The sequence below is a fragment of the Calidris pugnax genome, unplaced genomic scaffold (assembly GCF_001431845.1).
Source record: "Calidris pugnax isolate Ruff unplaced genomic scaffold, ASM143184v1 scaffold13, whole genome shotgun sequence".
Classification (NCBI taxonomy): Eukaryota; Metazoa; Chordata; class Aves; order Charadriiformes; family Scolopacidae; genus Calidris; species Calidris pugnax.
The window spans coordinates 18,800,382-18,826,027 of NW_015090810.1; the positions used below are offsets into that span (position 1 = coordinate 18,800,382).

Consider the following 25,646-nt stretch of genomic DNA (forward strand, 5'->3'; position numbering starts at 1 on the left):
AAGCAAGGGATATCTCTGAATTTGTGCTACCTGAACTACTGCCTCCTCTATGGCTGTGTGGACTGATGGACTACCCACCCAAACAAAAGTGAACAGATGTAAAACCTTACCCAAGAGTGAAATCAACACTGTAGGACCAAAAGACTTTAATATTCACTGACATTTCGTTTTTCATTTTGCTTGGTCTCTGCACTTATTATAGTCAGGACCAGAATGGAAGTGACAAATTATCCCAACAAGGGAACATTCTCACAGTATTTCCAGGGAAATTGAGAGCAGGTGGAACCAGAAATAGCACAGAAAAAACTTCCTGTTTAAAGATATTTGTGCTTGCCTGAAGCCCTGACCCAGGGGAGTATAAACTTCTGGCAGTAGCTATAAAGTAACTTTTCAAAGAGTGTAGCACAGTTCCCAGCACTAGAGACTGCTGTCTCGAGGTGTGCCTGAAGTCCTGCCCATGACAGCTGCCCCTAACCTCACGGGTGGGTTTGCAGATACTAGAGAATTGTGGGTTCGACTTAGTACCCATCTGCAATATGCAGAGGAAAAGCCTAAGGTGAAGAAGAGAGGGAAGGAACAAAATATATGAAAATACCACCAAGGAGGGACCAGTAGAAGGGGAGAGAGGCAAGCTGATATGTTTATCCATCTGAGGAGATGGAGGACACCAAAAGGGAGGACTGGTGTGCTGGACATTTCACAGATGCATTCCAATTCTATTTTTTTTTACTTTCTTTTCTTCAGGAAACCAACCTTAATTTCTTTTTCCTTTCCCATATGAAGGTAATCTAGAAACTATAGTCATGTACTCTGACAGCTGACCATAACAGTGGAGAACTTACAAGCTATCCTTCTATAATGATCAAGGTACAACAGTAACCTCTTTCCTACAAGTGATTTTCCACCATTTCACATCCTGATAAGTAATGTAGTCCCTCCCCAGACTAATATGAGAACCTTTCCACTGTAACTACCCACAGTTCTACAGTGACACATCTTCTGGTTTTGGGAGTCATCAACAAATTAATAAAGTCCATAAAAGATATAGGATCATAGCAAAGGAAAACCAGAAGGACTCCTTTAGAAAGGAGGACCCTGAGAACTACTGACCTGTCAGCCTCACCTCTGTGCCTGGGAAGATCATGGAACAGATCCTCCTAGAAGCTACACTAAGGCACATAGAGGACAAGGAGGTTATTCGAGACAGCCAGCATGGCTTCACCAAGGGCAAGTCCTGCCTGACCAACCTTGTGGCCTTCTATAACGGAGACACTAGATCAGTGAACAAGGGAAGAGCTATGGATGTTGGCTATCTGGACTTCTGTAAGGCCTTTGACACAGTCCCCCACAAAATCCTTCTCTCTAAATTGGAGAGATATGGATTTGATGGGCAGACAGTTCAGTGGATGAGGAACTGGTTGGATGGTCACATCCAGAGGGTAGTGGTCAATAGCTCAATGTCCAGATGGAGATCAGTGACAGGTGGTGTCCCTCAGGGGTCCATACTGGGACCAGTACTGTTTACTGTCTTCATCAGCGACACAGACAGTGGGATCAATGCACCCTCAGCAAGTTTGCAGACAACACCAAGCTGAGTGGTGTGGCTGACATGCGCGAGGGATGGGATGACATCCAGAGGGACCTGGACAGGCTTGAGAAGTGGGCCTGTGTGAACATCATGGGATTCAACAAGGCTAAGTGCAAGGTCCTGTATGTGGGTCAGGGCAAACACTGGTATCAATACAGGCTGGAGGATGAAGGGATTAAGGCCCTGAGGAGAAGAACTTGGGTGTGGATGAAAAGCTGAACATGCGCTTACAGCCCAGAAAGCCATCTGTATGCCAGGCTGCATGAAAGAAGCAAGGCCATCATGCCAAGGGAGGTGATTCTGCCCCTCTACTCTACACTGGTATCAATACAGGCTGGAGGATGAAGGGATTAAGGCCCTGAGGAGAAGAACTTGGGGGTGGATGAAAAGCTGAACATGCGCTTACAGCCCAGAAAGCCATCTGTATGCCAGGCTGCATGAAAGAAGCAAGGCCATCATGCCAAGGGAGGTGATTCTGCCCCTCTACTCTGCTCTCGTGAGACCCCACCTCGAGTACTGCATCCAGCTCTAGAGTTCTCAGCATAGGAAAGACATGGACCTGTTGGAGCAGGTCCAGAGGGAGGCCATGAAGTTGATGGGATGAAGGGGGCCATGAAGGGATGGAGCACCTCTCCTATGAGGACAGGCTGAGAGAGTTGGGGTTATTCAGCCTGGAGAAGAGAAGGCTCCACGGAAACCTTACTGCAGCCTTCCAGTACTTAAAGGGAGCTCATAAGAAAGATGGGGACAGAGACTTTTTAATAGGGCCTGTTGTGACAGGACAAAGCGTAATGGTTTTAAACTAAAAGAGGGAAGATTTAGCTTTGACATCAGGAAGAAATTCTTTATAATGAGGGTGATGAAACATTGGCACAGGTTGCCCAGAGAAGTGAGAGATGCCCCATCCCTGGAGACATTCAAGGTCAGGCTGAATGGGGCTCTGAGCAACCTGATCTAATTGAAGATTTCCCTGCTCATTGCAGGGTGGTTGGACTTTTAAAGGTCCCTTCCAACCCGAACTATTCTATGATTCTATGAAGGACCAGAATCTTGTAAACAGAAAGGGGAGATGAACAAACTATCCTCAATTATTTTTGACAGAAAATTTTCATCATTGTATATATGATGAAAAACATTAAAGAGAAAAGCAAAGTAAAGGCTTTCAGATTTAAATCTGCCTTAGAAATTTTTATCATGTCATTTAATTACTTTAGTCCCTCCTTCATCACCTCAAAATCTGCTGTTTTGACACCACTGAACTCAGGGGTGGGAATTAATCCTGAACTCTGCGCGCAGGAACGGTGAGGAGAGCTGCCTTCACCAATCTCCGCACAAGACCCAGTTTCTCTCGGCACCGCTGACTGCAGCAAGAGCACGCTGAAGAGATTGGACTGTAACTATTTTGGAGTGATCCCTGAGAAAGAGGCCTTTAAATAGACCAATACGTATATCTGGTAATCTCAGATGGATCATTGTGCTCCTTCTGCCCACATAGACATTATGTTGATGTCCCTAAATAACAACACAATTTACCCTTCCCAGCTCTAGCTACTATCACTGGAGCAACACCTAAAATTTTCATATTTGGGTAAGGGTATCTTGCAATGCTTATATTCATTTGGACTCGAGCTTTCATCTTGCAACAAAATATACAGTAAAAAGAAAAGGAAACACAGAAATCAAAGGCAATGTACCCACTAGGGGCAGATAGCCTCATTTTTGTAGATTGAATGAACCACTGTTACAATTACATACTAAAAGAAACTGTCTCACATCAAGGCACAAACCCAAATCCAAATCAAGCAAAGGCTTTGCTGTACCTACTCCCACAGAACAGAAACTGTCTCTTTTCCAGGCATTTTTCAGCAGGCTGAGTGTAGGAACGGGGTGAAAAAACATGTCAGCCTTGCAGCAAGCTCCCTGGCGATATAACTTCTGGCAAAACCCATGGGGATCTGTGGGGTGTGGGGATCACTCCTATGGGGATGAGAAAAGGGCTGAAGTACTGCACCTGCCACCGCTTTGGCATGAATTAGGTTTGCAAAAATAGCGAGATGGGTGAAAGTATCCTCATCTGTGGCACAAAGGAAAATAAGGTTATTTACAGAAAGCAGCAAAATGTGCTGATTAGAGGTTGCTTGAAGACTCCCAACTGCTCAATTCCACCTCTTTCCCACTTAAATCCTTTTCCTGACCTACTTGCACTGACCGACTCCATTTTTCCCTTCCAGGAGAACAGAAGAACTTGTTGATGGATCCAGGCGACGTGTGACGCACTGCCAAGCTGGGCTGCCTGACAGCCAGCAAGGCTTTGGGTGGTGGAGCCAGGCTTACCAGCAGAGTGCCAGGCAGAGGGAAGGGGGAAAACTCAGTGCCGTAGCATGTGGCAATGCACAACTTGCCGAGACGGTCAGATCTTTCCCCCTCATTCATCCTCTGACAGCTTGAGTAGTGCCATGTTAATAATTCAGAAGTTATCTGTGCAATAAGTTACGTTCTCCTTTTAAAAATAGAGCTAGAGAAGCAAGTGTAAATAATTAATTTGAGAGGAGAAATAATCAATTAACCCTTTCAAAGAAGGACAAAAATCAATAGTCCTGACTTTTTTTCACCTGCCTAAGCATTTCTGGACAGCGCTGGCCCTGCGGCTGCCAATACTCTGATGCGACATGTATTCCTGCTTCCAGCATCACCACAACAAAAACCACGGGCAACCTGGGAAATCTGGTAAGAAGCTCCCCTTCTCACCCCGACAGACTGTCTCTTCCTCTTCTCCATCCCGCTACCCAGGGCTCCAGATGCTGGGATGAAGTTACCGGCGATGTGAGATGAAAACAGTTGGCGCCTGCTGCCCGTGAGCCAGCCAAAGCTGTACCTCACAGGAGCGGCGGCACCGAGGAGTTTGCTGGCCATGCCAGCTCACACCGAGCTCCAAATGAAGGGAGGTTTTTTGGTTTTGTTTTGTTTTGGTTTTTTTTTTACAGGTTTATATACCCTTTCTCCTTCAGCTGGAGCTCCCTGATATGCTCAAGGGCAGATTCACACTGGCTCCTCCAAGCCCTCAGAGGAAAGCAGAAAGGGCAGGACACGGGACATCTCTGGAACCGCAGTGCCCTGGGTACACACCTCCACCCCAAACACTCCATGACACTTCCCACATGAACATTTGCCAGATGGTGGCTAATTGAATTTCACCAGAGTTTGGAAAGATGAGTGATATTCCTAATTAACTCCAGTGTACACTCAGTTGTGGATATTCCAGCTTTACATCCCTGCCTCTGCTCACGGAACAGCAGCATGTTGTGAAAATTTGCTTGGCCCAGGACACAGGATTGCCCACACCTTGGCAAGGAAAGCAAAGGCATCTGTCTTCACCGAGGACTTATGCCCCAATTGAAATGTTAGTTAGAAATTGGAGAGCATGCCCCAATTTTACCCCTCAGAACTGCACTTGAAGGATTTGCTACCAAATCTTACAGGGCTTGCTGAAGAAAAAAATATGCTGTGGATATATTAAGGGAAATAATAAAAAATAAGCCCATATTTTCCCCATGAAAGTTTTATATAGATGTCAGGGAGGCTGCAGTTTGTTTGCAGTGTCACTGCTGAAGCCCATGTGACAGAGAGCAGGATTATTTTTGGTAACTCGGTGGAGGATGGGGAGACCGATAGACAATTTGAGCTTCGTGGAGGTTATCTCCACGCCAGTTTCTGTTATTGAAAGAGTACCAGCCTTTTAGCTACTAAAAGACTTCTGCTATAATGCAAGAAAAATACACAACAAATGGGGCACAGAGGAATTTCAGTTACTATACAAAGATGGTTTCCTTATAATTAACCAGAACCTGTACAATCGTGCAGTTACAGTAGATGACTGTCCTTGCTGTAAATGACATCAATTAAATATCACTTCTCATATGCAAAGGCCAATTGAAGTCCACCAAAGCATTTGGGAGTGAGACCATGAAGGGGGTGAGTTAGGGGAAGCCCATGTCTGGGGGCAGAGGCTCTGCTCTGGCTGAGTACCAGGAGGGCAAGGGTTTTTTTGCATGATATAAAACTCTGGATCTGATCAGCAGAGTCGCTACAACTTTCAAAATCCTGACTTCAGGCATTATAGTAGGATTTGGAAGCAGTGTCAGATGACTGCTGGCAAGTGTGGACAAATAACAAACGCTTAGAAAACAAAGGCTAGCCAAAGATTGGCAGCAATTTGTTTGGTAAATCATAGATTCAGCTGCAGATACTGTTCAGGGACTAGAGGGGATACTTATAAGCATAAGACAGTGACACAAACCATTAGAAAATTTTGGTTTCTTTTCTTGTTTAAATATATTTTTAAATTTTCTAAAAAGAAATACGGACAGTGCATTAGAAGATAAACAGTATAATTCCTTGGAAAAAAAAAATGTTACTGACTTTGCTTCTTATACAGTATAATTCCTTGGAAAAAAAAAAAAAAAAATGTTACTGACTTTGCTTCTTAACTGCTATATATTTTGAGTCAAGCAGATCCGTTCCCATGCCTTCCCTCCACCCTATTTGTTTGTACCAACACTGAGCAGACTATTTCACTATCTATACAGTTCCTGAAATGCCATAATGATTATAAATCATTAACTGTGGTTTAGGTACCAATTCATTATTTATCACAGTGAAAAAAAGATACCAGAGAAAAAATGGTGCTGCAGTAAAACTTTCATGCAGTTAATGGGTTTAGTTATGATTATTGCAGAAGACTTCGTTACTTATAACTGTCACAAGCCATAACTTCTAAGCAGGGTTACTGAGTCAACATGGTGATCTTGCTTAGCCCTTTTAATGTTATTTGAACCTATAGCTTACGGGTCTTCTCTTTGCCCTGTTTCTCAGCAAATTCCCAACACTTAAACTCACTGATAATTAAGAAAAGGCAATATTACAACAATAAAAGATTTTTTACAGTATAGCCCTATTTCACCCTAGTGAGTAAAATTCATTTGAGAAATGACTGAAGAACATTATGTGCTACCTTAATAAGCATGTATGAAGTGCTAGCTAATGAAGCATGGGCAATATTTTCTACAAACAAGTGTGTTTTCACCAAGAATAATTTCTTCACCATTTATGTATAACTTTGCACCATACCTACATATTTATATCAGTGCAAAAAGAGGGAAAAGTGATTTCAGATTGGAATAATCATGCTTTGCACACATGCTGCATGTATTATGCCCTACTTAAATGGTTCAAGGCAATGAAAATCAGACTGTTATGCTCAGCTCTAAGAAGTAGCCTCCAGATTTCATTTTGCTATATTATATTTATAGAGCTAAATTATTCTATCAGCAAAATGCTCTCCACCTCTAGTGAACAGAGTAGTACACGTGCAGTTTGGAGCAAAATTTGTCTCTAAATAATATGCCTGGAAGATATTCCTTCTCATCTTGCATATTTCTATCATTTTTATAAGCATCTGAATGCAGTTTTTCACTCTGTTAAAAGGAGCAGGTATTTTAACAGAAAAATTACTTTGACTGTTAAAAGCAGCAGTTCCTGAACCGTGCCTCAAAAATCAAGTGCTGTAGGGGAGGAGGAGAGGGTAAGCTCAGGCATGGCAGCATCCCCATTAGCAAACGAGCCTTGAGAGAAAACACTGCCCTAAAAAGCCCACAGGTAACCTGGGAAATCCCATTTACTGTATGTACTGGTTTTCATCTCAGTCTGTGTCCTAGAGAGATGTGTTGGAGACATTATTAACGGCTAGTGGACTTGCACTTCTCTCCTCTCATGTGGAAATAAATGGAAACTATTTCTTATCTTTCCTTTTTGCCTCTGCCTTCCTTTGTAAAAACACCAGTGAACAGAAGCCACACTTGTGGTTCTCCAAGAACTGGAAGTGATTTCCCGAGTGAACATGCCTGGAGAACGGCAATTGTGCCTCTAACAGTCCTAACAATCTGGAGGGCTCGAAGCACAAATCATTTCAACTGAAGTAAGGAGCTGGCCAAGAAAACCTCAGTATCGTGGAGGAGGTCACCGCTATGCCAGAGTCCTTGTGAGAGAGAAAGCAACACCTCCGGCTGCTCCCCCTCCGGCTCTTCTGCTCTCAGTGGCAATAAAGGGAGACCGTCACCTGCTCTGTATGCCCATCCCACAAGCAATAAATGCCCCTTTCTTCCCAGTTACACAATTGTCATTCATTCCTTTCTAAACCATTTCATAGCGCTCGTGTCAAACCTTTCAGCAGCTGCTACCCCTGTCCCTAATCCTCCCCTCTCTTTGTCCCATCCGGCAGGGCTACCCTTCCCCAGCAGCGTCAGCACTGCCACGGCCCTGACTCTTTCTCTTTCCTGGCTCATGATGCCAAACCCAGACAAAGAGCAAGAAAATACATGTTTAGCAGCTGCAAAAAAGCGACCAACTCATTCTCCCCACGGGGAAGAGGAGCGGGTCCTGTGCCATCTCAGCACATTTCTACAATAAGTAGCAAAAATGATTTATTATTCCCCAGGTACAGAGTTTTTAGAGAGAGGATTACTCTGAGAGGTATTACTTGCAGGGGAATAAACGATCACTGTACATAAAGGCACCCAACACTTGCCAAGCATGACTTCATACTTGTATAAACTTACACTAAAGATAGATCATCTAGTTGTGAAATACCTTTGTAGAGAAAACACAAGGAAGATGCTCCCTAAAGATGCCCTGGTGGCTCCAAGGAAGTGATATTTGGAATGGGCTAGATGCTGAGTGGAAGATGTTCAAATCTCAAAGAAAATCCACTTGCTGTTGTCAAGCTTTTGAGAAAAGATCTGGTCTGTAGACGCTCAGGAGAGAATTGCTAAAGGGTTTGCATTGGTGCAAAGAAAGGAAACTTTTAAAATAGTTTTCTGAATGCTTGTTGGTTGACCAAGTTAATTTCTCAATATCCATCAGTATTTCTCATGAGCTGAATTAGGGTATTAGGAAGGGGAAAATGACAGTTGCAGGGATATTGCTGAAGTAATACGTTAGTGACGGAGTAATTTTTTTCTCTCCTGGCAAGCCTACTGACTCAAATGGCAATGTTAATAACCTCTTCAACAAGAGAAAAAAGCAAGTAAGCTTTGGCAGCGATATGGGTACTTATCAAATCTGTGAGGGCACACTGCCTTTGCTTCTAAAGTTATAAGGAAGCAGCAGCTTTGGTAAGTCACAGAAAATCCTAGCAAATTCCTAGAAGGGACAGTTCTTAGAGACATCCCAGTTTCGCAAGGATATGCTACAAAGAAGTGTTCACAGCAGTAGGCAAACTCTCAAGCTCTGATGGAGAATGCCACAAAAAAGGCACCAGAGGGAGGACCAAAGCCAGTTGAAAAGTTCACAGAAAAAAAAAGAAAAAAAAGAAAAAGGAAGAGCTGAAAAAGGGAAACTGAAAAAGTAGGTGAATGTAATTGTGGAAAAAAATTCAATGAACCACAGCATTGTAGCAGTTAGAAAAGACAGGCAGAAGAACTTGGTACAGTGAGTAAATTTAAAAAATATTCAGAAAGAAAACAATATTGCCTGGTAAAAGAAGTAGCTTCAAAAGAATCAGCGGAAGTACTTCAGGCAAAAGTAGCAGAGTGAGGAACCTGCACAGTGATAAACAAACAAAATCTGAAAAAAAAAAAGGAAGCATTATGGGAAAGGAGAACACCGTCTTATGTTTTGGCTAAGAGGACTGAAAAAAAAGGAAGTAGAGTGGCACGATTAAGTAAAGTGAATGCCAGGGTGCTGGTGATGACATTCAGAGAAGAACAGTGTCTAACTGGAAGACATCAGAAGTCAATAAAATCCACAAGTATTAGTTAAAAATCCTTACCATATCTTAGCTCAAAATACATCTGTAGGAAATGCTGCAAAAGGCTTAAAAGATGGAGCATGCTTATGGAAAAATAAAGGATAAAAAAGGGAAAGAGGTGGCATTACCCTACAAACCTTTAACTGAATCACCGATTGTCTGAGAGCTCCTTATTGAAACAGTCCGTTAAAAACAATATTTTGATGATGGGGAGTACATGGCAAATACCAGAACTAAACAAGAGTCTAGATGGGGTTTTGATAGATTATACAAAAGCTTCATGTCATGAAATGGAAATCCAGAAGCATCTGGGACTGGGGAGGGAAGTGCATTGGCTACCACACAGCAGTGCAAGAGGAGAAAAGAGCACTGTGAAGGACAGGACTGGTGACTTCTTGTCAGCCTTCTTTGCTTCTATTATTTGAAAAGCTGAGACACACTGAGAAATGTTATTTAGTGAGAAAAAAAGGAAAGCCTACCTCATTATCTACTTAATACAAAAACTTGAAATTACATGGTCAGGAGGAGGCACAAATTAATTTTCCAGTTAAAACTGAAAAGATTATTTGAAGGAAATAAGAATTTTATGTAGACAGAGCAAGCCTGTATATATCTCACACCAAAAAAATCCTGTTGAAAATATCACAGGAGATCGAAACAGGTACTAAGATGAAAGAATACCTAACAGCATTAAACATTACAAATGCTAGGAATTCTTCAAAAGGTTATGATAAAAATGAAGGTGGCTTTAAAGAAAGGGTGCTTTCAGAGACGTATACAATTCCTAAAGATGTTTCAGTATGCAAAATACATTAAAGCTAATCAACATACATGCCATCCATTGCAGTGAGAAACTAGACCCAAAGAATTGCATGGCAGGACAAAGCAGAAGTTACCACTGAATTAAGCAACAAATACGGACGCGGATGTGAGAAAACCTTTTTGTTGATCAGAGGATGATAGAGAAAAAGGGCTGAGAATAGTCAAGGATATTACGGAAAATGAGCATATGGTGACAGTGAGCCATACCAGAGAGCGAATACTGGCTAACTGGGTCTTGGGCAATGCTCCAGGACTGGATAGGAAAGACACTCCTTCTAAGTGTCAGCCTTTAGATAGACAAGATGCATAGTCAGGGAGGACTGGGAAGAAACTACATGGCCTTTGGGTCACTTTCCTCCCGATATATAAAGCACTAGTTTTCCCACTGGCATGTCCAGAATACATTCCTTTAGAGTTTTCTACACATTAAATGTTCCTGAAGAGGCATTCCTTCTGGTACTTCTGGTAGTTACTTGAACACATCTTGAGGCAAGAATTATTTTTTTTTTATTTATTTTTAGCAATGTCAACAACATTGCAAACACATACTTATCTGGCACACGTATCACTGTATTTCTCCAACGTTTGGCTCATCTGTCCTTGTGTGACCTGCCAAGGACCCAAACCTCCATCTTCTCACCTACCTTTTGAAATTCTGACTTGCAGAGAAACCCCCACCCGTGGTATGAAAAAACAGACTGTCTTTACTATTACTACATCTTACAGCCTGCTGTGCCTTCCAGATCAGCATGAACACATCCCATCATTCCACCTGCCACCTCCTCCTTTCCCCAGCTCTCCTCCAGCCTTTGCCTCATATGGGGCAAAGCCTGCTTCCAAAGTAAAGGTACATTCACTTCAACTTCCAAGGCAGCAGAGAAACCGTTGAGTTAGTTGGGCTGCCCTGCCCTGCTAGGCTGCAGCAATCTAAGCAGAAGGGTAAATTCAGCCTGGTTAGACCACGCTTGAGACTCCAGCACTGCTGGACCCGTTTCTTTCCCACTGCTCACTCACAATTCGGTTTCTCAAGCCTCTTAATCCCAAAGACCATCAATCAGTATCTAGTGGGCCTGTGTGTCAATCAATAGGAAGCAATACATTTGGTACTGTGGATGACACGGTATTTTTGTGTGGGATATAGACTGCAGAGCCTGTAACATGGTATCATGTCCATTAAGCATGGCATTCACAAATAACATTGAGAAAGAGAGAAGAATAGCTAAAACATCATGCAGACTTTATCTTTTGTGTCAGGCTCCTAAGTAATCTAAGCAACACTGCTATTTACACTGGCTGATGATCTGTCCTGTTAGGTACAAAATGCTCCAAAACTCTTGCACTGGACTCCTCATAATCCAAACGCACAGAGAAATTACACAGGGGTTGTCCTTATAAAACTGAGTCAGGCTTTGTGCCAATTGACTCGCAAGCATTGTTTGAAAGATTAAAATAACACATAATTGCACCAGCTCTCTAAATCTGACCAGGGCTCAGAGGATAAATGCCTTACCTCATTATGTTTAAATGCCCTACCTCAATCTGGTTGAAAAAAGAGCAGAGGCTGTGAGCTGCCAATCTGCTCTACTGCTCAGAGAACAGAAATACCGTTACAGACAGGGATGTGGGCTCCGGCAAAGAGCCACGCTTAAGATTTGGCTTTCTTTTACTGTTCCCTGCTCCTCAGCTCACTTGCTTCCAAGGATCATCACTTCACCCAATATGACTATGTGTCAGCTCCAATTGAAATGATCCCTTTTCTCAACAGGCAGGGTTTCTGCGCCTGAAGTGCCATGTTATTTATACATTACAGACCACATTCCTGCTGCCTAGTTCATGCTGGTGGCTTCCACTGTCACTACTGAAAAGCACCAGCCAAAGCCTATCTGAAGGATCCTCTCAGACAAGTCACGCACTCCTTATTTGACTCTCGAATAGGTGGAAGTCCCAGACCGCATGAAGGAGAGTCAGAGCTAGCTGAAATCAAATCAAAGATAGTTTTGCTCCAGTAGAAAGACAGACTTCGAGGAGCCAGTTTAAAATGGGACAAATGCCCTGTGAGAAACCCTGGACAAAAGCCCCAGCATCATTCCTCTACCTCTTTATTGTTTCTCAATTACCAACACATTTGGGACTTAAAACAAAGGCGAGAAGACCTTTTGGGCAATTGTACAAGCAGTATCAGTAGGCATTCCATGTAAGAGCTAGTCTAAGATGTCTGCATGTCAGACTTCCCATCTAACTCAGCAACACCACTCTGCATGGCTTTCCTGACTATCACTTACCTCTTTTAACTTGTCCAGTTCATTTTGCAGTGTCTGCTTGGATACTTCCACCTCAATAATCTGCTGCCGAAGGATTTCATTTTCATCTTCTGCTTTAACACGTTTCTCCTCCACACTCTCCAGCTCATGGTGCAGTCTGACAGAAACATCTTTGGCTACCTGGTCAGAAGAGCACAAACACATGAAGAGGATCCATGAGAAGCAACAGCTACAGTGTGTCTCTTACAGTAGGAAGTGTATTACGAGCCTGGATAGCCAAAAGAATTTTAATTCAATTACGAGACTGTTGATGAAAGACTCTAAGCCTCCCAAGTACCAAAATGAATATTCATTCCTAATAAAGAAATCCAAGATGAAAATATATTTGATTACTCATCTCCAGCTCCCTCTCCACATTCTGCCAAGGCAATGTCATGAACAGCAAGAGGAAATGAGCAGATACCAAACATGCACATCAAAGTCCCAGGATATCGCATCGATAAAACGAAAGATGAGGAATTGTGCTGTAAAGCTGACAGGTCATCGATCAAAGACGCATCCACGTAGAAGTCTCATCCACCCAAATTTGCTGCTCTGGCAGCAATCACAACTAGGCAAGATGATATGAAAGCACAGAAATGTATGCTAGCTTAGGTTTTCTGAGTCCAGCCTAACAAGAATAAATATTTACTCCAAAAGCATTTGGGAAGGTGATTCATCACACAAAATGATGAATGAATTAATTACAACAAGTCAGCAAAACCAAAGCAAACAAACTAAAAAATTCAGTATCTCTTTCACTTGAATCTATGTACAAGATTTTTACTGAGTAATGTATAATTATGATAAGGTTATGTATAATTATGATAAGGTTATTGCTTGTTTTCTATCATAAAAGAGAAAATTAGGTCTGACATTTTGAAAAGTTTGATGACTTATTATGTCACTTCCATTTCCACTGCTGGGAACCCATCATTCCAGTTTCTGAAGGTTTTATGCTTTGCATTTTTAAATTTACAAAATGCTTTATAATTCTAGCGGTAAGCAGTCCCTCTCTACAGAAGATATTTTCAAAACAGGTACAAGACAGCAATATTAAGAAAGACGAGTCAAGCTAGATAAGAATTGGGCCTATACAAAGCTTAGCCTTGATGGAAACATTTCTGAAAAATATAAAAACTGTTTCAGCAGGAACATAATTTTTACAAGAATTTGTGTTTTTCTGCCTTGCTAAAATATTAACAGTCTGTTCCTGTTATGAGTAACTCATTAGGCACTAAGAAATGCAACTTTGACTAGGTTTTTTCAGTTATTTGGCATAAGCAAGAAGAGAAAAGGAAGGAAATGGCATGAATTGGGAAAAGCATATCGGGTTTTGTTTATACAGTTTTGCAAAGCTAAGGTTTTCAGTAAAACCAGTAAAACAAAACCCTTTAAATCTTTCAAATGCACAAATGTAACTTGACTGTATTTCTTTCATTTTGAATCCAAGCACATGTTTTTTTACTCACTAACACATCTTTTTATGATGATAAGCTGCATATTTGTTCTCCACCACAGAAGAAGGAAATTGGTCCTGACGTCTGGAGAACTACTGCCTGTTTCATGTGTCACCCTCCCTTCCATTGCAAGAAGCCAAATCCCAGTCTGCTGTCTTTTGCAGTGAATATGAATCTCTCACCCACCTTTAAATCTTGTTCCAGGCTCCTAATGAGCTCTCCATCCACATGGCCTGTTTGTGCAACTTTCAAGCTTTTCTGTTCGGCTTTCCTGAGACGATACTGCAGAATGCGGCAATTCTTGTTTGCCCGGTCCAGCTCTCGCCGGAGCTCCTGCAGCTGGTAAACATCTTCCTCTAAATAGCTGTCACGCATTTCTTCCATTTCAGCCCGAAGTTCATCCAGCTCATCCTGTGAGAAATCAAAACAGTGCTCCATCATACCTCTAAATCTCACCCGTGGGAGCAAAATAGGAAACATGCTCACTAGGATACCGCATTAATGAGGTGATACAGATTGCAACATGCAGCTCCAGAAGTCATAGGAACAGAAGTTTTACCCCAAAATTGACTAATTATGCTAAATTAATTAATGAATATTTGTTATATTTCTTGCAATTGCTTTAATAATTAAAAATAGACCAGATGCTTATCTGTCTCCTGAAACTGGTAACACCTTCATTTTACTGTCCCTAATTAAAAGGAAAACTGCCTAATACTTTGCCACTATCTGAAATGATTTCTTGCTTTATTTAGACTACAGTAAACCTCTTTAACCAAGAATTTCAACATCTCTGTGTGATGTGCCTTTTTGACAACCAGCACTTCCTAAAAATGAAACTGTCCCCTGAAAACTTGAATGAATCTTTATGTCAAGTACCAAACTGCTCCATATGAAAATGTTGTCCCATCTGAGCCTAGCACCATACTCATGCTTAATGACAGATGGGCTGGGTCCAGGAGAAAGTGAGTTTTGGTTGTGTGCACACACATTTCAATAACAGGACCATAGGGACAAAATAAAACCTATGCCTGTGGGAATAACCCAGTAATTCTTTTTGGGGCATCATGAACTGTCCCAATTCCACATTATACCATGAATGGCACGTGCTCTCTAAAGTCAGATTTAAAGATTTGTGGCTGAACAGGATAAGCTCTATCATTCCCATTTGTTTAATCTGTGCTTGACTGAAGCTCCAGAGCTAAAACTCTTACAAAGGTCTTCCAAGCTCAGGGGCACAAGCCATTGAACTACTGTGTGAGAGGAAAACTATGACTCTACTAACTTTGGGAAAAAAAAAAAAAAAAAAAAATCAAGAAAAACAGCCAGGAGGAGAATATTTTAAATGAACTGTTAATTTTTAAACTGTTCTCTTTAAAATTGCATTTGATATTATCAAGACCAAATTTTCCACGGAAAACATAAATAAGATTCAAGCAGAACTTGCACCGGGGCTGCACTGTCACCTCACTTCTGATTTGTAACTGACACTTGAAATACCAAGGATGGCTGGAGAGTATTTCACACTTGTATCAGGTGAGAAGACACTGTTATGGAGTTAGGTCCCTTGACAAAGCCCCTCCAGAGGCTGGACCATCGCTGTCCAGTCCCTCCATTAATGTGTCCATCTACATCCCTCCTGGTAATCCTCTCAACCATTCCCCCTTCCCATGGTCTAACTGGATATTTCTCCTGTATTCATCTTGCTCCACTTGAGCTTTAGTCACAAATGAGGGACAGATCTTGCCCCTGAGCACAGCTCTGAACAGAGGAAGACGTGTCAAACTTCTTTAACCTCATTAGCATAGTTACATTAGAATTATAGTGTTACTCCTATCAAAACCCCATCCATGTATAAAAACTCCAGCATTTAGACAGTGATGTTTTAACTTCAGTCAAACTTCAGATAAGCGCAAGCCTTGTTATTTCTAAAACAACCACTCTGGGTGCAGCAGCAAAACTTTGCTCCACTAATACAGCCCTCCACGGCTCTACACATTTCTCCAAGATACTCAGAAAGGACAGACAGGTTTTCTCACAATCCCACTATATCACTCTACATTGTCAAAATATTCAGATTTCTGCTACAAGGACATCCTGCCCCACAATCTCCCTGGGACAGCTGCAGGAGTAGGATATTTGTGTGGATGGAGAAGCTCAAGGGTTACTGCTCAGTGAGCTGGGTCACGCTTGAGCGTGACGGAAAAGGAACAGAGTAAGCACAGTAACAGAAGTTACCCTTGCAGCAATGACATCCCCAAAAGTTGCAAATACATTAATTAACCGAAACCAGCAGACCGCGAGGAAAAAATGAGCTCCGCAGACCAAACCCATCAGAATTATTCCAAAATAACTTACCAGGCCCCATCTACCCCTCCTCAGGGTATGGCCAAATACTCAGACTAGTTTACAGCCAACAACCTGGTGAAGTTTTGATAAGTTATTGATATTTTTAAAAAGGAAAACATAACAACATATGCTTGAGTGAACTGCGGAGAAGACCTGTTTTTCTTTTTAATGTATACACTTCTTCACTATGCTTCATATTTATAGACACTTTCAAGAGGCAAAGTAAAAGTTTACCCAGTAAAGATGGAGATGCAGAAGAAAATGTAAAGCTTTAGAAACTGGTTAGAGAGTAGCAGTCGCTTTTGAACCCACGAAAAGGAGTATGCTTTTGCATTACCAGTATATTAACTAGGTATTTTGGCTAAGGTAATCATACCACAAGTACAGTCTTTACCTGTCAGAGCTAATATAGCCCTCTGGGATGAACAGGGCCAGAGTTACTCCTTAGGGGTGTCTGCAGACTAGAGTTGAATTTACCTCAACTAAATTTAAGCTCAATTAACTTTTTAATATCAACTTCAGAATGCTAATGTTAGATTAGATTAATAATTTGGTTGTAAATTGAGAATTTTGAAACATAAATCCACAATAAAGGGAAATATCTGTCATCAGCAAATTAATAGGATCTAGTTTTTAATCTGATGTTTATACTTCAAGAACTAAGCAATGGCTTTCCTGTAGTAAATGACCTGCAAAGAGCAATTATAATGTTATCACTCATCTCTTAAACTTCCTTCTTATGTATATCAGGTTTTGGAATCTGGTTGGTTTCTAAAGACAAATAATGCACAATATTTGACTTCAAAGTATTTACTACAACCAAATTTAGAAAGTGAAACTCGCATAATTTTAAGCAACCCGATCCCTGAAACCATCATCCCATTGAAACGGAATACTCCCAAATCTTCTCAGTGGGCATAGGAGCTCCCCCAGCTAAGAGTCCCTCTGTCTCCCTTGGAGACTTGAATCCCATGACATTCTTCCCACCAAAAAAGTTCCCCAAAGAGCTGCAAGCATTGGCATGAGCTTTATTTCAATAGATAGACCTGTCTTTTACCTCCAGGAAACTGAAGGTTTCTCCATCTCCCTTAACAGCACAACTCTGTCCTTGTAAGTAGTGATTTTTTTTTTCTTATTCTTGCCTCTGTTTTCTGTTATAAATACAGTTTGCTTTTCCCTGGTGTAATTTTGCAGATAAACTAAAATACAGGATACTATCAAGAAAGATGTACTTTAAAACATCTCAGATTTTTATCTTTTTTTACTGAATTGATCTTCTTTTGCACATTAATATTTTTTCTACTCCCAAAACTTTTCCATAAAAATCAGACTATGCTTGGACCCTTTGCACTTAGGAATCCTCAGTCCTTTGGATGAGCTTTAAAACATGGCAATATACATGCAAACACAATGAGGGAACAAACAATTTTGACCGTATAAGGAGCAGAAACCTCGCTGTAAGGGCTACAGGCAGCACCAGCCTGCTTTTTGCTGTATTACTGCAGTGCCTGGGGCTTGGACATACGTGGTCTGTCCAGCCCAGGAAGGAAACACCCAAGTGGGACAGAATAAATCTTTTTGAGTAGCAAGATGAAGTCCTATTTTTATATATTAAATATATATATTTAGGAGCATGTCACCCCTGGAACCTTAAAATACAGGAAAACAATAGGTGGCTCAGAATTTATATGACAGCACACAATTACTGATGTTGGGATAACCTTTTACTAGTTACAGTAAAGACATAATCTTGTTCTCAATACAGGCCACAAAACCAGTGGCAAGGGTGTAGGTGCTTCCAGCTCATAACAGCTTATTGTCCCCAGTGGGTACTTGTGATTCTGCCGTAGATCCTGAAACCTTATCTTAGTATCTCCTAAGTCAGAGCTCTTAATGATTACACCTACGGAACCAGGACAGGTTAAACTCCTCTTCTAAAGCAATGCGTGCACACAAAATGGAGAAAGCTAGGTTCAAGAGCCAGGGAAGTGGAAATTATAGTTGAAACTATGATGTTCCTACTTACCAAACTGGCAATCCTACCACTTTGGAGGAAAACATGTCAATCATTAGTGAAATCAAAGGTAAATGCAACAAAGCTAGAACCTTAAAAATCCCATACTCTGTAGTTTGCAAAAACAGATGCTTTAGCTGCAAGGCAGTTGGAAGTTAGAGAGCAACCCAATCCCTGACTTCATTAAAATGTATTGTTCTTATTACTATTATTATTGTGAGTGAGAATTAAAACTCTTTCTCTCAGGAGGTATTCGGCTTCATACTGTGGACTTTAATATTGTAAAACTGAAGAAAGAGATCAGAATAGGCACTTAAAAGTAATTAAAACAAATGAGTAAGAAAGCGGCCATCCCTCTTTGTTCACCTAAAAAATAGAGAGCCTGCTCCCTGCCTTAAACAGGGAGGACCTGCTCTAGCATCCCAAAGTGGCAATTGAAATTGGGAGGTTAAGTGCCAGAATAAGAAGCTTCACTTTGCTGTACATTCCTGTAGGGGATGAGAGCCTCCTCTTGATCCCTTTTAATTTAATGGTAATTACGTTATTACTTTCAGTAAGAACAGCACCGGGCAGAGAGTCCTGGAAGAAAGAATGTTGTTTAGGAAAAAGCTAAACTGCTTTTCTTTCCAGATGTCACCCTGGTCATCAGAAAGAACAAATGCAAATGTGGGAAAGAAAACAACTTTCTAACTGGCCACTCTTTCCAAATTTGCAGTAGGAATCCAAGTGGCACGGGGTGGCTGTAGGAACCAGGGCACACTTAAACAGCTGCTCCATTTGCAGGATTCCCCGAGACTTCAGCGCAAAAGCAAGGGAATTAGGATTCACTGCTGGCCTGTTGGTCTGCCAAGCCAAGGTGAATTGCCTGAAAGGGGAAAGCCTGTGTGCAGTTGACATGACCGCGTAGCCCAAATACATACTGATGGTGTCATTTCACATCTGTACTGTGCAAATTGAAGACTTGCCTGTCAGAAGAGAGGCCACTATCTCATTAATAGCATTACTGATGTCATGCTTGTTTATTATTGATTTAATTTACAATGAAGTATAATTAAGGGTAAATTATAGGAATATGCCTTGTTTAGGATTCTTGGAAAAAAAAAAAAAAAAGGAGAGAGAAAAAGAGTCAGGGCATGCAGCTATTACACTCAGGAACCCACACTCGTGAGTCATTCCCACTCAAGCGACCAGGAATACTTGCGCAACCGACGGGCTGTGTCTACCCGGCCAGTCTGGTTGAGATCCGTAATGAGCTTTGAAAGTAAATTCTCCAGTCATCCCCACCAACTTCGCCCTCATTCAGCCCACAGAGCACACAAGAACCGGATTCCTTCTGAAGTAAAATAAACAGAGATCTATGCTCCAAGGGTGCACCAAACGTGCTCCATTACTCTTGAGTCCTCTTGAGACAACTGTAAAGCACATGCAACAATGAGAACGTTTCGCTCAAGGGGTCAGACTAAATACAGTCCAAGAGAAGACCCTTAAACTGCAGATAAAGACAGAGGTAGGGGCATCAGTACTAGCTGCATCTAGGTCAGCCTGCTGATCTACCCTCACTGAGCTGAATTACTGGCTAAAATAGAAGCAGCTCTTTACTCAGAGTGCAAATAGAGGCTAAAAACCAGAATCCAACCACCAGTCAAAAAAAAAAAAGGGGGGGGGGGGTTTTTTTGAAATAACTATTAGGGACAAAGTACATGCAGAAAATAGCATAAAAGATGTATGGATACTGAATTCATTACTGTGCATATAAAGTTACATATATTAGCAAATTGAAAGTCTTTAAGCTCCAGAGAATTAGAATGCATCAGTGTCCAGAGTTATATATTAACTTGGAAACATCTGCAAACTAGAAAGACAAAAGTGTACAAAACCAACAAATCGTACGGTATTTAAGACAATGCAAATGGAGGATTAAATTAAATTGTCTATGTAAAAAATGTAAGTATTTATTAATGTAGCCAAAACTATATTTATAGATTACGGCAGTACTACTCTCTATATAAAAGGTTGTTTTATACACATTAAATCAAATGAGGGGAGGGTGAGGAAGGGCGGAAATTACAGTGGGGAGCTGTTACTGTGCTGGCAAATCCGGAACTTCTAGAAAGTCCTTGATAAATCCAAGATTCATGAACTGTGATTTTACGTAATCTCTGCTTTCGTATTTTAAATATCTCAAAGCGTCTGTATGTAGGAGATACTGCTGCTCAGGAATAAACACATCCCCCATATCACTTTACAGCAAAGCTGCAGTAGGGATATATATGTCTAAAAGGCTTTGGCTGGGAAGAAACCACCAGCCATTATTTTTGCCTCTTGCAAAACATGTTAATGAACATGAAGTCCCTGGGCCCCCGACACTATTGTTTAGCTCTCCAACCAAACCACAAGTCAGGCACTGATCAGATGCTGTTTGAAGCTTGTGCACAATACACGATGAGAGCTGAAAAATCGGAGGACTGTGAGCACCTGTTGGCTTCAGGGCTGCTTTAAGTTTGCAGGATCCAAGAGCAAGAGCCGCATCTGGCAGTTTTTCTGCCTCATTCAGGCGTTAGCCCCAGTATTGTTTCAACACACCTTCTCAACGGGAGCGGCCGAAGCTGTTTCAGCAGTCATAGCATCTATTGAGGGCCACCACGGGAAGCTATTGCCCAGCGCACCGCGCAGCTAATCCCCCCCAGGCAGCTCAGGGGTTGACAGGGACACAGCTGGGGCCAACAAGGCACACGGCCTCGCTGCTCCTCCCCAGAGTGACATCTCCCTCCAACAGCTGACTGTCCCTCCGGCTGAGCCCAGCCATGGGGGTTTTGTGACCCAGGCAGGGTTATCACCTCCATTCTCTGTGGGACCACCAGTCAGCAGGCAGGCAGAGCAGTAGGTCAAGCAGAGATGGGGAACGAGCTTTGTTTTGATAATCCCAGCAACCGCATCATTTTTGCTCCGCAAAACTCTTTGACATACACAACTCCCTGCAGGTTCATAAAAGAAACGGTGGTACCACTCCTCCTGAGTTCATGTCCAGCCTAGGGACTCGAAGATCTACAGTTTCAAGGGAGCTGAGAAATACAATGTAACCTCATGTAACACACACTGTGATTTTAAATAAAATGAACATCCTTTAGATGTATTAGAGTGGAATAAGGGGCCTGGGGTGGGCCCTTATTTAATTTATATCCAGCATATGTCAGATAAAAATGAATAGAGAAAGAATAAAAGCAAAGCAAGATAAACAAGACTCTTATCTAATAAATCCAAGGTAGTTTAGAAGATATATGTGTGCTGCTCCCCACTGTAGCAGCATTTCTGGCATGCCAACCTTACATCAACAAGGAGAAGGCTGGGTAAAGCAAAGCAGAGCAAGCACCAGCTTTGTTTTAAGGGCTGTATGAAGTGTTATGCCTCACGTAGGAGGCTGCTTTCACATTGTGGCCATGAAGGATGTAGAGAGAAAAGGGGCATGTGTCATGCCTAAAGTGCCACTGCTGTTTCTGCTACCACTTTTATTTAATTAAAACAGACTGAATTAAACTTTGGCCGAGATAAAGCAAGAAGGACATTTTTAATTGCTAAAACTTGGGGACTCTTCCTTAGGATCCCTCATCCTTTAGAGGGCTCCACACCACAAAGAGCTTCTGTCAAAGTTTCCCAAGGACTTGCATAGTGCATGAGGCTTCTCCATGCGCTGGACATTTTAAAGTAATGCTGAAAAACAACCGGTTGTGTGGGCAGTATTTTGCTATTACTAACAGGACCTGCTAGCAATAACTAAAACTCTACCTTCCACTAGCACGGACCGATGACCTCCTGGCTCCACAGAGTCAGCCACCATAACAGAATTTCTCTCTTACACATCAACAAATAAGTGATACCTTTTAAATGCTGTTGCAGTATTACAGTCTTCCCCCATAGGTAGCTGAAATAAGGTGACACAAGAAATGCATGAAACTGAAATAAATGATGAAATTTCACAGAGGTAGTAGAAGAGAGGCTTCCCAATGTAAACAATGCTCCTCAGCCTCTTCACCTTGCAGGGTTAACTTTACAGAGAGTTGGCCACTGCTGGAGCCAAAGTCTCATCCAGGGTAAAAAACACAGTCCCTGGAGATGCATAAGGTGGTAACTCGGTACCAGGTTGAGATTCGGCTCACACTATATGAAGTCTGAGACCTCTGCAGCACCAACAGTTTGCTCTGGTTCTATGGAGCACTCCGGGAGACTTTCTAGGACTTCTTGAGTAGAAATAAAAACAAACTATTATGTTTGTTTTGGGGTTTTTTTTGTTTGGTTGGTTTGGTTTTTTTGTTAGCCCTTTAATCTCCAGCAATCTTTAGCACTAAGTCTGTGTATATATACACACATACACTATGTTCCACAACCTATGTTCCAGACACATGAAACATACTTGAAAGACCTTCCTATGTGAAAGACAAGTTTTCCTGAAACAGGCTTTAAAATTACGCACACTTACTGTTGCACTCCAGCTGCTGGGAGGCAAAAGGAGGAGTGAAAGCTACAAAATCCGGCATATGGCCACGCTTAGGAATTTAACAGTTTTTTCTGTGATTTATCTAATCATTTGTCTATTTACAGCTGACAGCTTCCCCATTATCCCTTAACCCCTTCCAGTTAAAAGAGAAACACAGCTTCCTCCAATGCCAACCAAGAGAACTGCATTGTAAAAAACATGAGGAACAGACGCACGAGTAAACAACTCAGGCAACTCTGTGGTTTTAATTTGCACAAAGTTTTTATAGGCTTCCCTAGGAAAGGAAAATGAAGTTTCCTGATATTTCCTGAATTTTCCTGATAACTTTTGTGCCACTGTGCTGTTTCCAACCATTTTGAGAGAGGAGCAGAACTGCTAAGACTTCATACACCCAGGTGGCCAAGGAGAGCTGGCAGACCATGTACTCATTCCCCTCAGAAGACTGGACAGTGTCAGTTCATGGCTTTCCAGGCACCAGGACATGCCCATTGGAAGTCAACTGAGACAGAGCCCCAAGAAACCAGGCTGTATTATCCCACTATCTCAGAACTACTTGTTGCCTGAAAAAGACATAGTCCAAATCAAAGAAGGGTTGGGACACAACTGCTGTAGGTGATGAAGACATCACGGTGAAAGACCTGAGGACACTGTTGCACAGGGTGAGAAGTTTGAAATTATGCAGAATAAAGTTCTTTACCTAGGACTTGCCAATGTCAATCAGGTCGCATGATCATAAAGTCCCTCAGGCGGGACACCCTGACAGTGGTTGGTCCTAGACAATTCAAACTCTTTTTTTCAGTCTCCCATAGTTAAAAGTTACTTTCAGTATGAAACAAGAGGCTTAACACATTCTTCATAATGGGTTAAAACTTAAGTACTATAATTGTGCAAATCCTGTAGTGTAAAGAGATGCTCCTGGGCTTTTGGCCTCCGTGACTTCTAATGGCAGTGCCAGTTTACTTACTCCTAAAGCAATTCCTATTACCAATTCTGATTTCCTTACATCTCCTCTTGTTTCTGGGCTATCAAGTAAAACAGAAGCTTTTGATAGAGGTTTTCTATGCTGCTCATCATTTTATAGACTATTACATTTCCTAACACACTCCATAGTTTTCCATCCAATGAGTGCTATAAAAGCTTTGCTGTGCACCAATAATTTTTATTGGTCTAGTTCAGTATTATCCTTTTCTAGATGACCAGCAGTGCCCACAGTATTTCAGGTACACTCACTGATCTGTGTAACAGCTACAGGTCTATAAAACATTTTAATATTTTCTTTGTTATTCTCTGTTCAGTTCCCACTGAAATATAGCATAATTTTTGCTTGCAGTTTCACATTGAGCAGAGATTTTCAATGCTCCTTCTCTTATGATGCTCCTCAGTTAACACAACGCATTTAAAATCCAGAAAAGTGCATACTCAGTCCTCCTTCTCTCCAAGTGCTTCAAATTTTTGATATTGAGATTTATTTCCCATCCTCTGCCTTCATATTTCACTCATTTCTCGGGGGCTAAGTCTATGATTAAGTTCTGTCTGGGCTTGACTTAAGATAAAAAAAAAACCACTTAATGTCATCTGAAAATTTTGCTGTATCATTGCTCCTTCCTTTTTCCAGTTCATTAAGCAGCACCAGACCCAGCAAAGAACCTTGCAGCACCCCTGCTGTTAACCTTTTGCTATGCTGAACATCCTTTCTCGTCCCTTAGCCAAAACCCCATAACAAGCCCCATCTATATGGTTACCACCCTTCTGTCCCAAGGTTATACCCAACTCCAGTCCTTATCCGAGCAAAACTCCCATGGTCATTTTGCTTGACAACAGAGTGTTTCCAAAAAATCAGGGAACAAAGATTGTTCTCCCCAGCAGCAGAGTCAAATGGTACAGTAGCTGCAGTTACACGATTATCTCAGTTTATCTTATTTATAGATCTTTATGGATGGAGCCTCCTTGCTGTGCCAAAAGATCGGATTGTGAGCACAAGTCCAAGTAAAGGTTCCCGCAGGTCACCCCAGCTCAGAGCACGCCTGAATTTAGCTTTTCTGTTTCTCCGAGGATGAATGCACATAGATGCACTTTTCTACCTGTTACAAGGATGCAGTGACACTTTATTGCTGCTCTTGTTATTCTATTAGTACTTCGCAACGAGTGGCTTCACTCTCCAGCGATAAAGTGACACAATAAACGGGCAACACAATGCCGTCAGCCTTTCCTCATCAAACGAGGGAACCGGTTTCTTTGGCTTTTCTTAACGGGTGACACCGAGGAAAACAGTTCCTGGAAAGCAAGGTCCTGCCAACCAGGGACGTGTTTGCGGTGCTTTAGAAAGAGTTGGGGTTTGTTGAGCTACCACCACCACACCAACCAAGCGTAATCCTGCCATAGCACACGTTGCGCTGGATTTACGTTCATCCAGCCTCCGCAAACGGGGCTTTTGCGGGGAGCAGTGATCACACGCCAAAGTCCCTTCTCTGCCCTTAAGCCGTGGCACGGCCCCGCTTTGCGGGGGAGCGCCGAGGCGCCCGGCTAGCTCTCCCTGCCCTTAGCTCTCTCCCCTGCGTGAAATTGAGCATTTGGTCCGGCGGGTGTGTGTGTGCGTGGGGGTCCCACGGGAGGTGACTTCAGACTCTGCGCATCCACTCGCCATCCCCGGTGCCTACCCGCAGCCCCGGGCACGCCTCTACAGACGCCTCCCCCTCCCCTTCCCCGGGCCGGGACCCCCCCAAATGCCGGGGTTCCGCGGGTGATGCTCACCTTGAGGTACTCGTTCTCCGAGCGCAGCTCCTCCACCTCCCGCTGCAGCTCCTCCGGGGGCGCCGC

At 42.2% G+C, this 25,646-nt stretch overlaps 1 protein-coding gene across 4 annotated transcripts in view; it reads right to left on the minus strand.

The window, feature by feature from the left end:
- The window catches only part of MTCL1 (microtubule crosslinking factor 1), a 106,658-nt gene extending 81,018 nt beyond the window's left edge, over positions 1-25,640 (minus strand). For all 4 annotated transcript variants that reach the window (XM_014938594.1, XM_014938596.1, XM_014938593.1 and 1 more), the window contains exons 1-3: positions 25,581-25,640; positions 14,161-14,385; positions 12,497-12,655 (exon numbers count right to left, since the gene is read on the minus strand). In XM_014938594.1, the coding sequence (XP_014794080.1) occupies positions 12,497-12,655; positions 14,161-14,358 (357 nt within the window). In that variant the 5' untranslated portion in view covers positions 14,359-14,385; positions 25,581-25,640. The remainder of the gene's footprint in view (positions 1-12,496; positions 12,656-14,160; positions 14,386-25,580) is intronic.
- Positions 25,641-25,646: the final 6 nt, after the last annotated feature.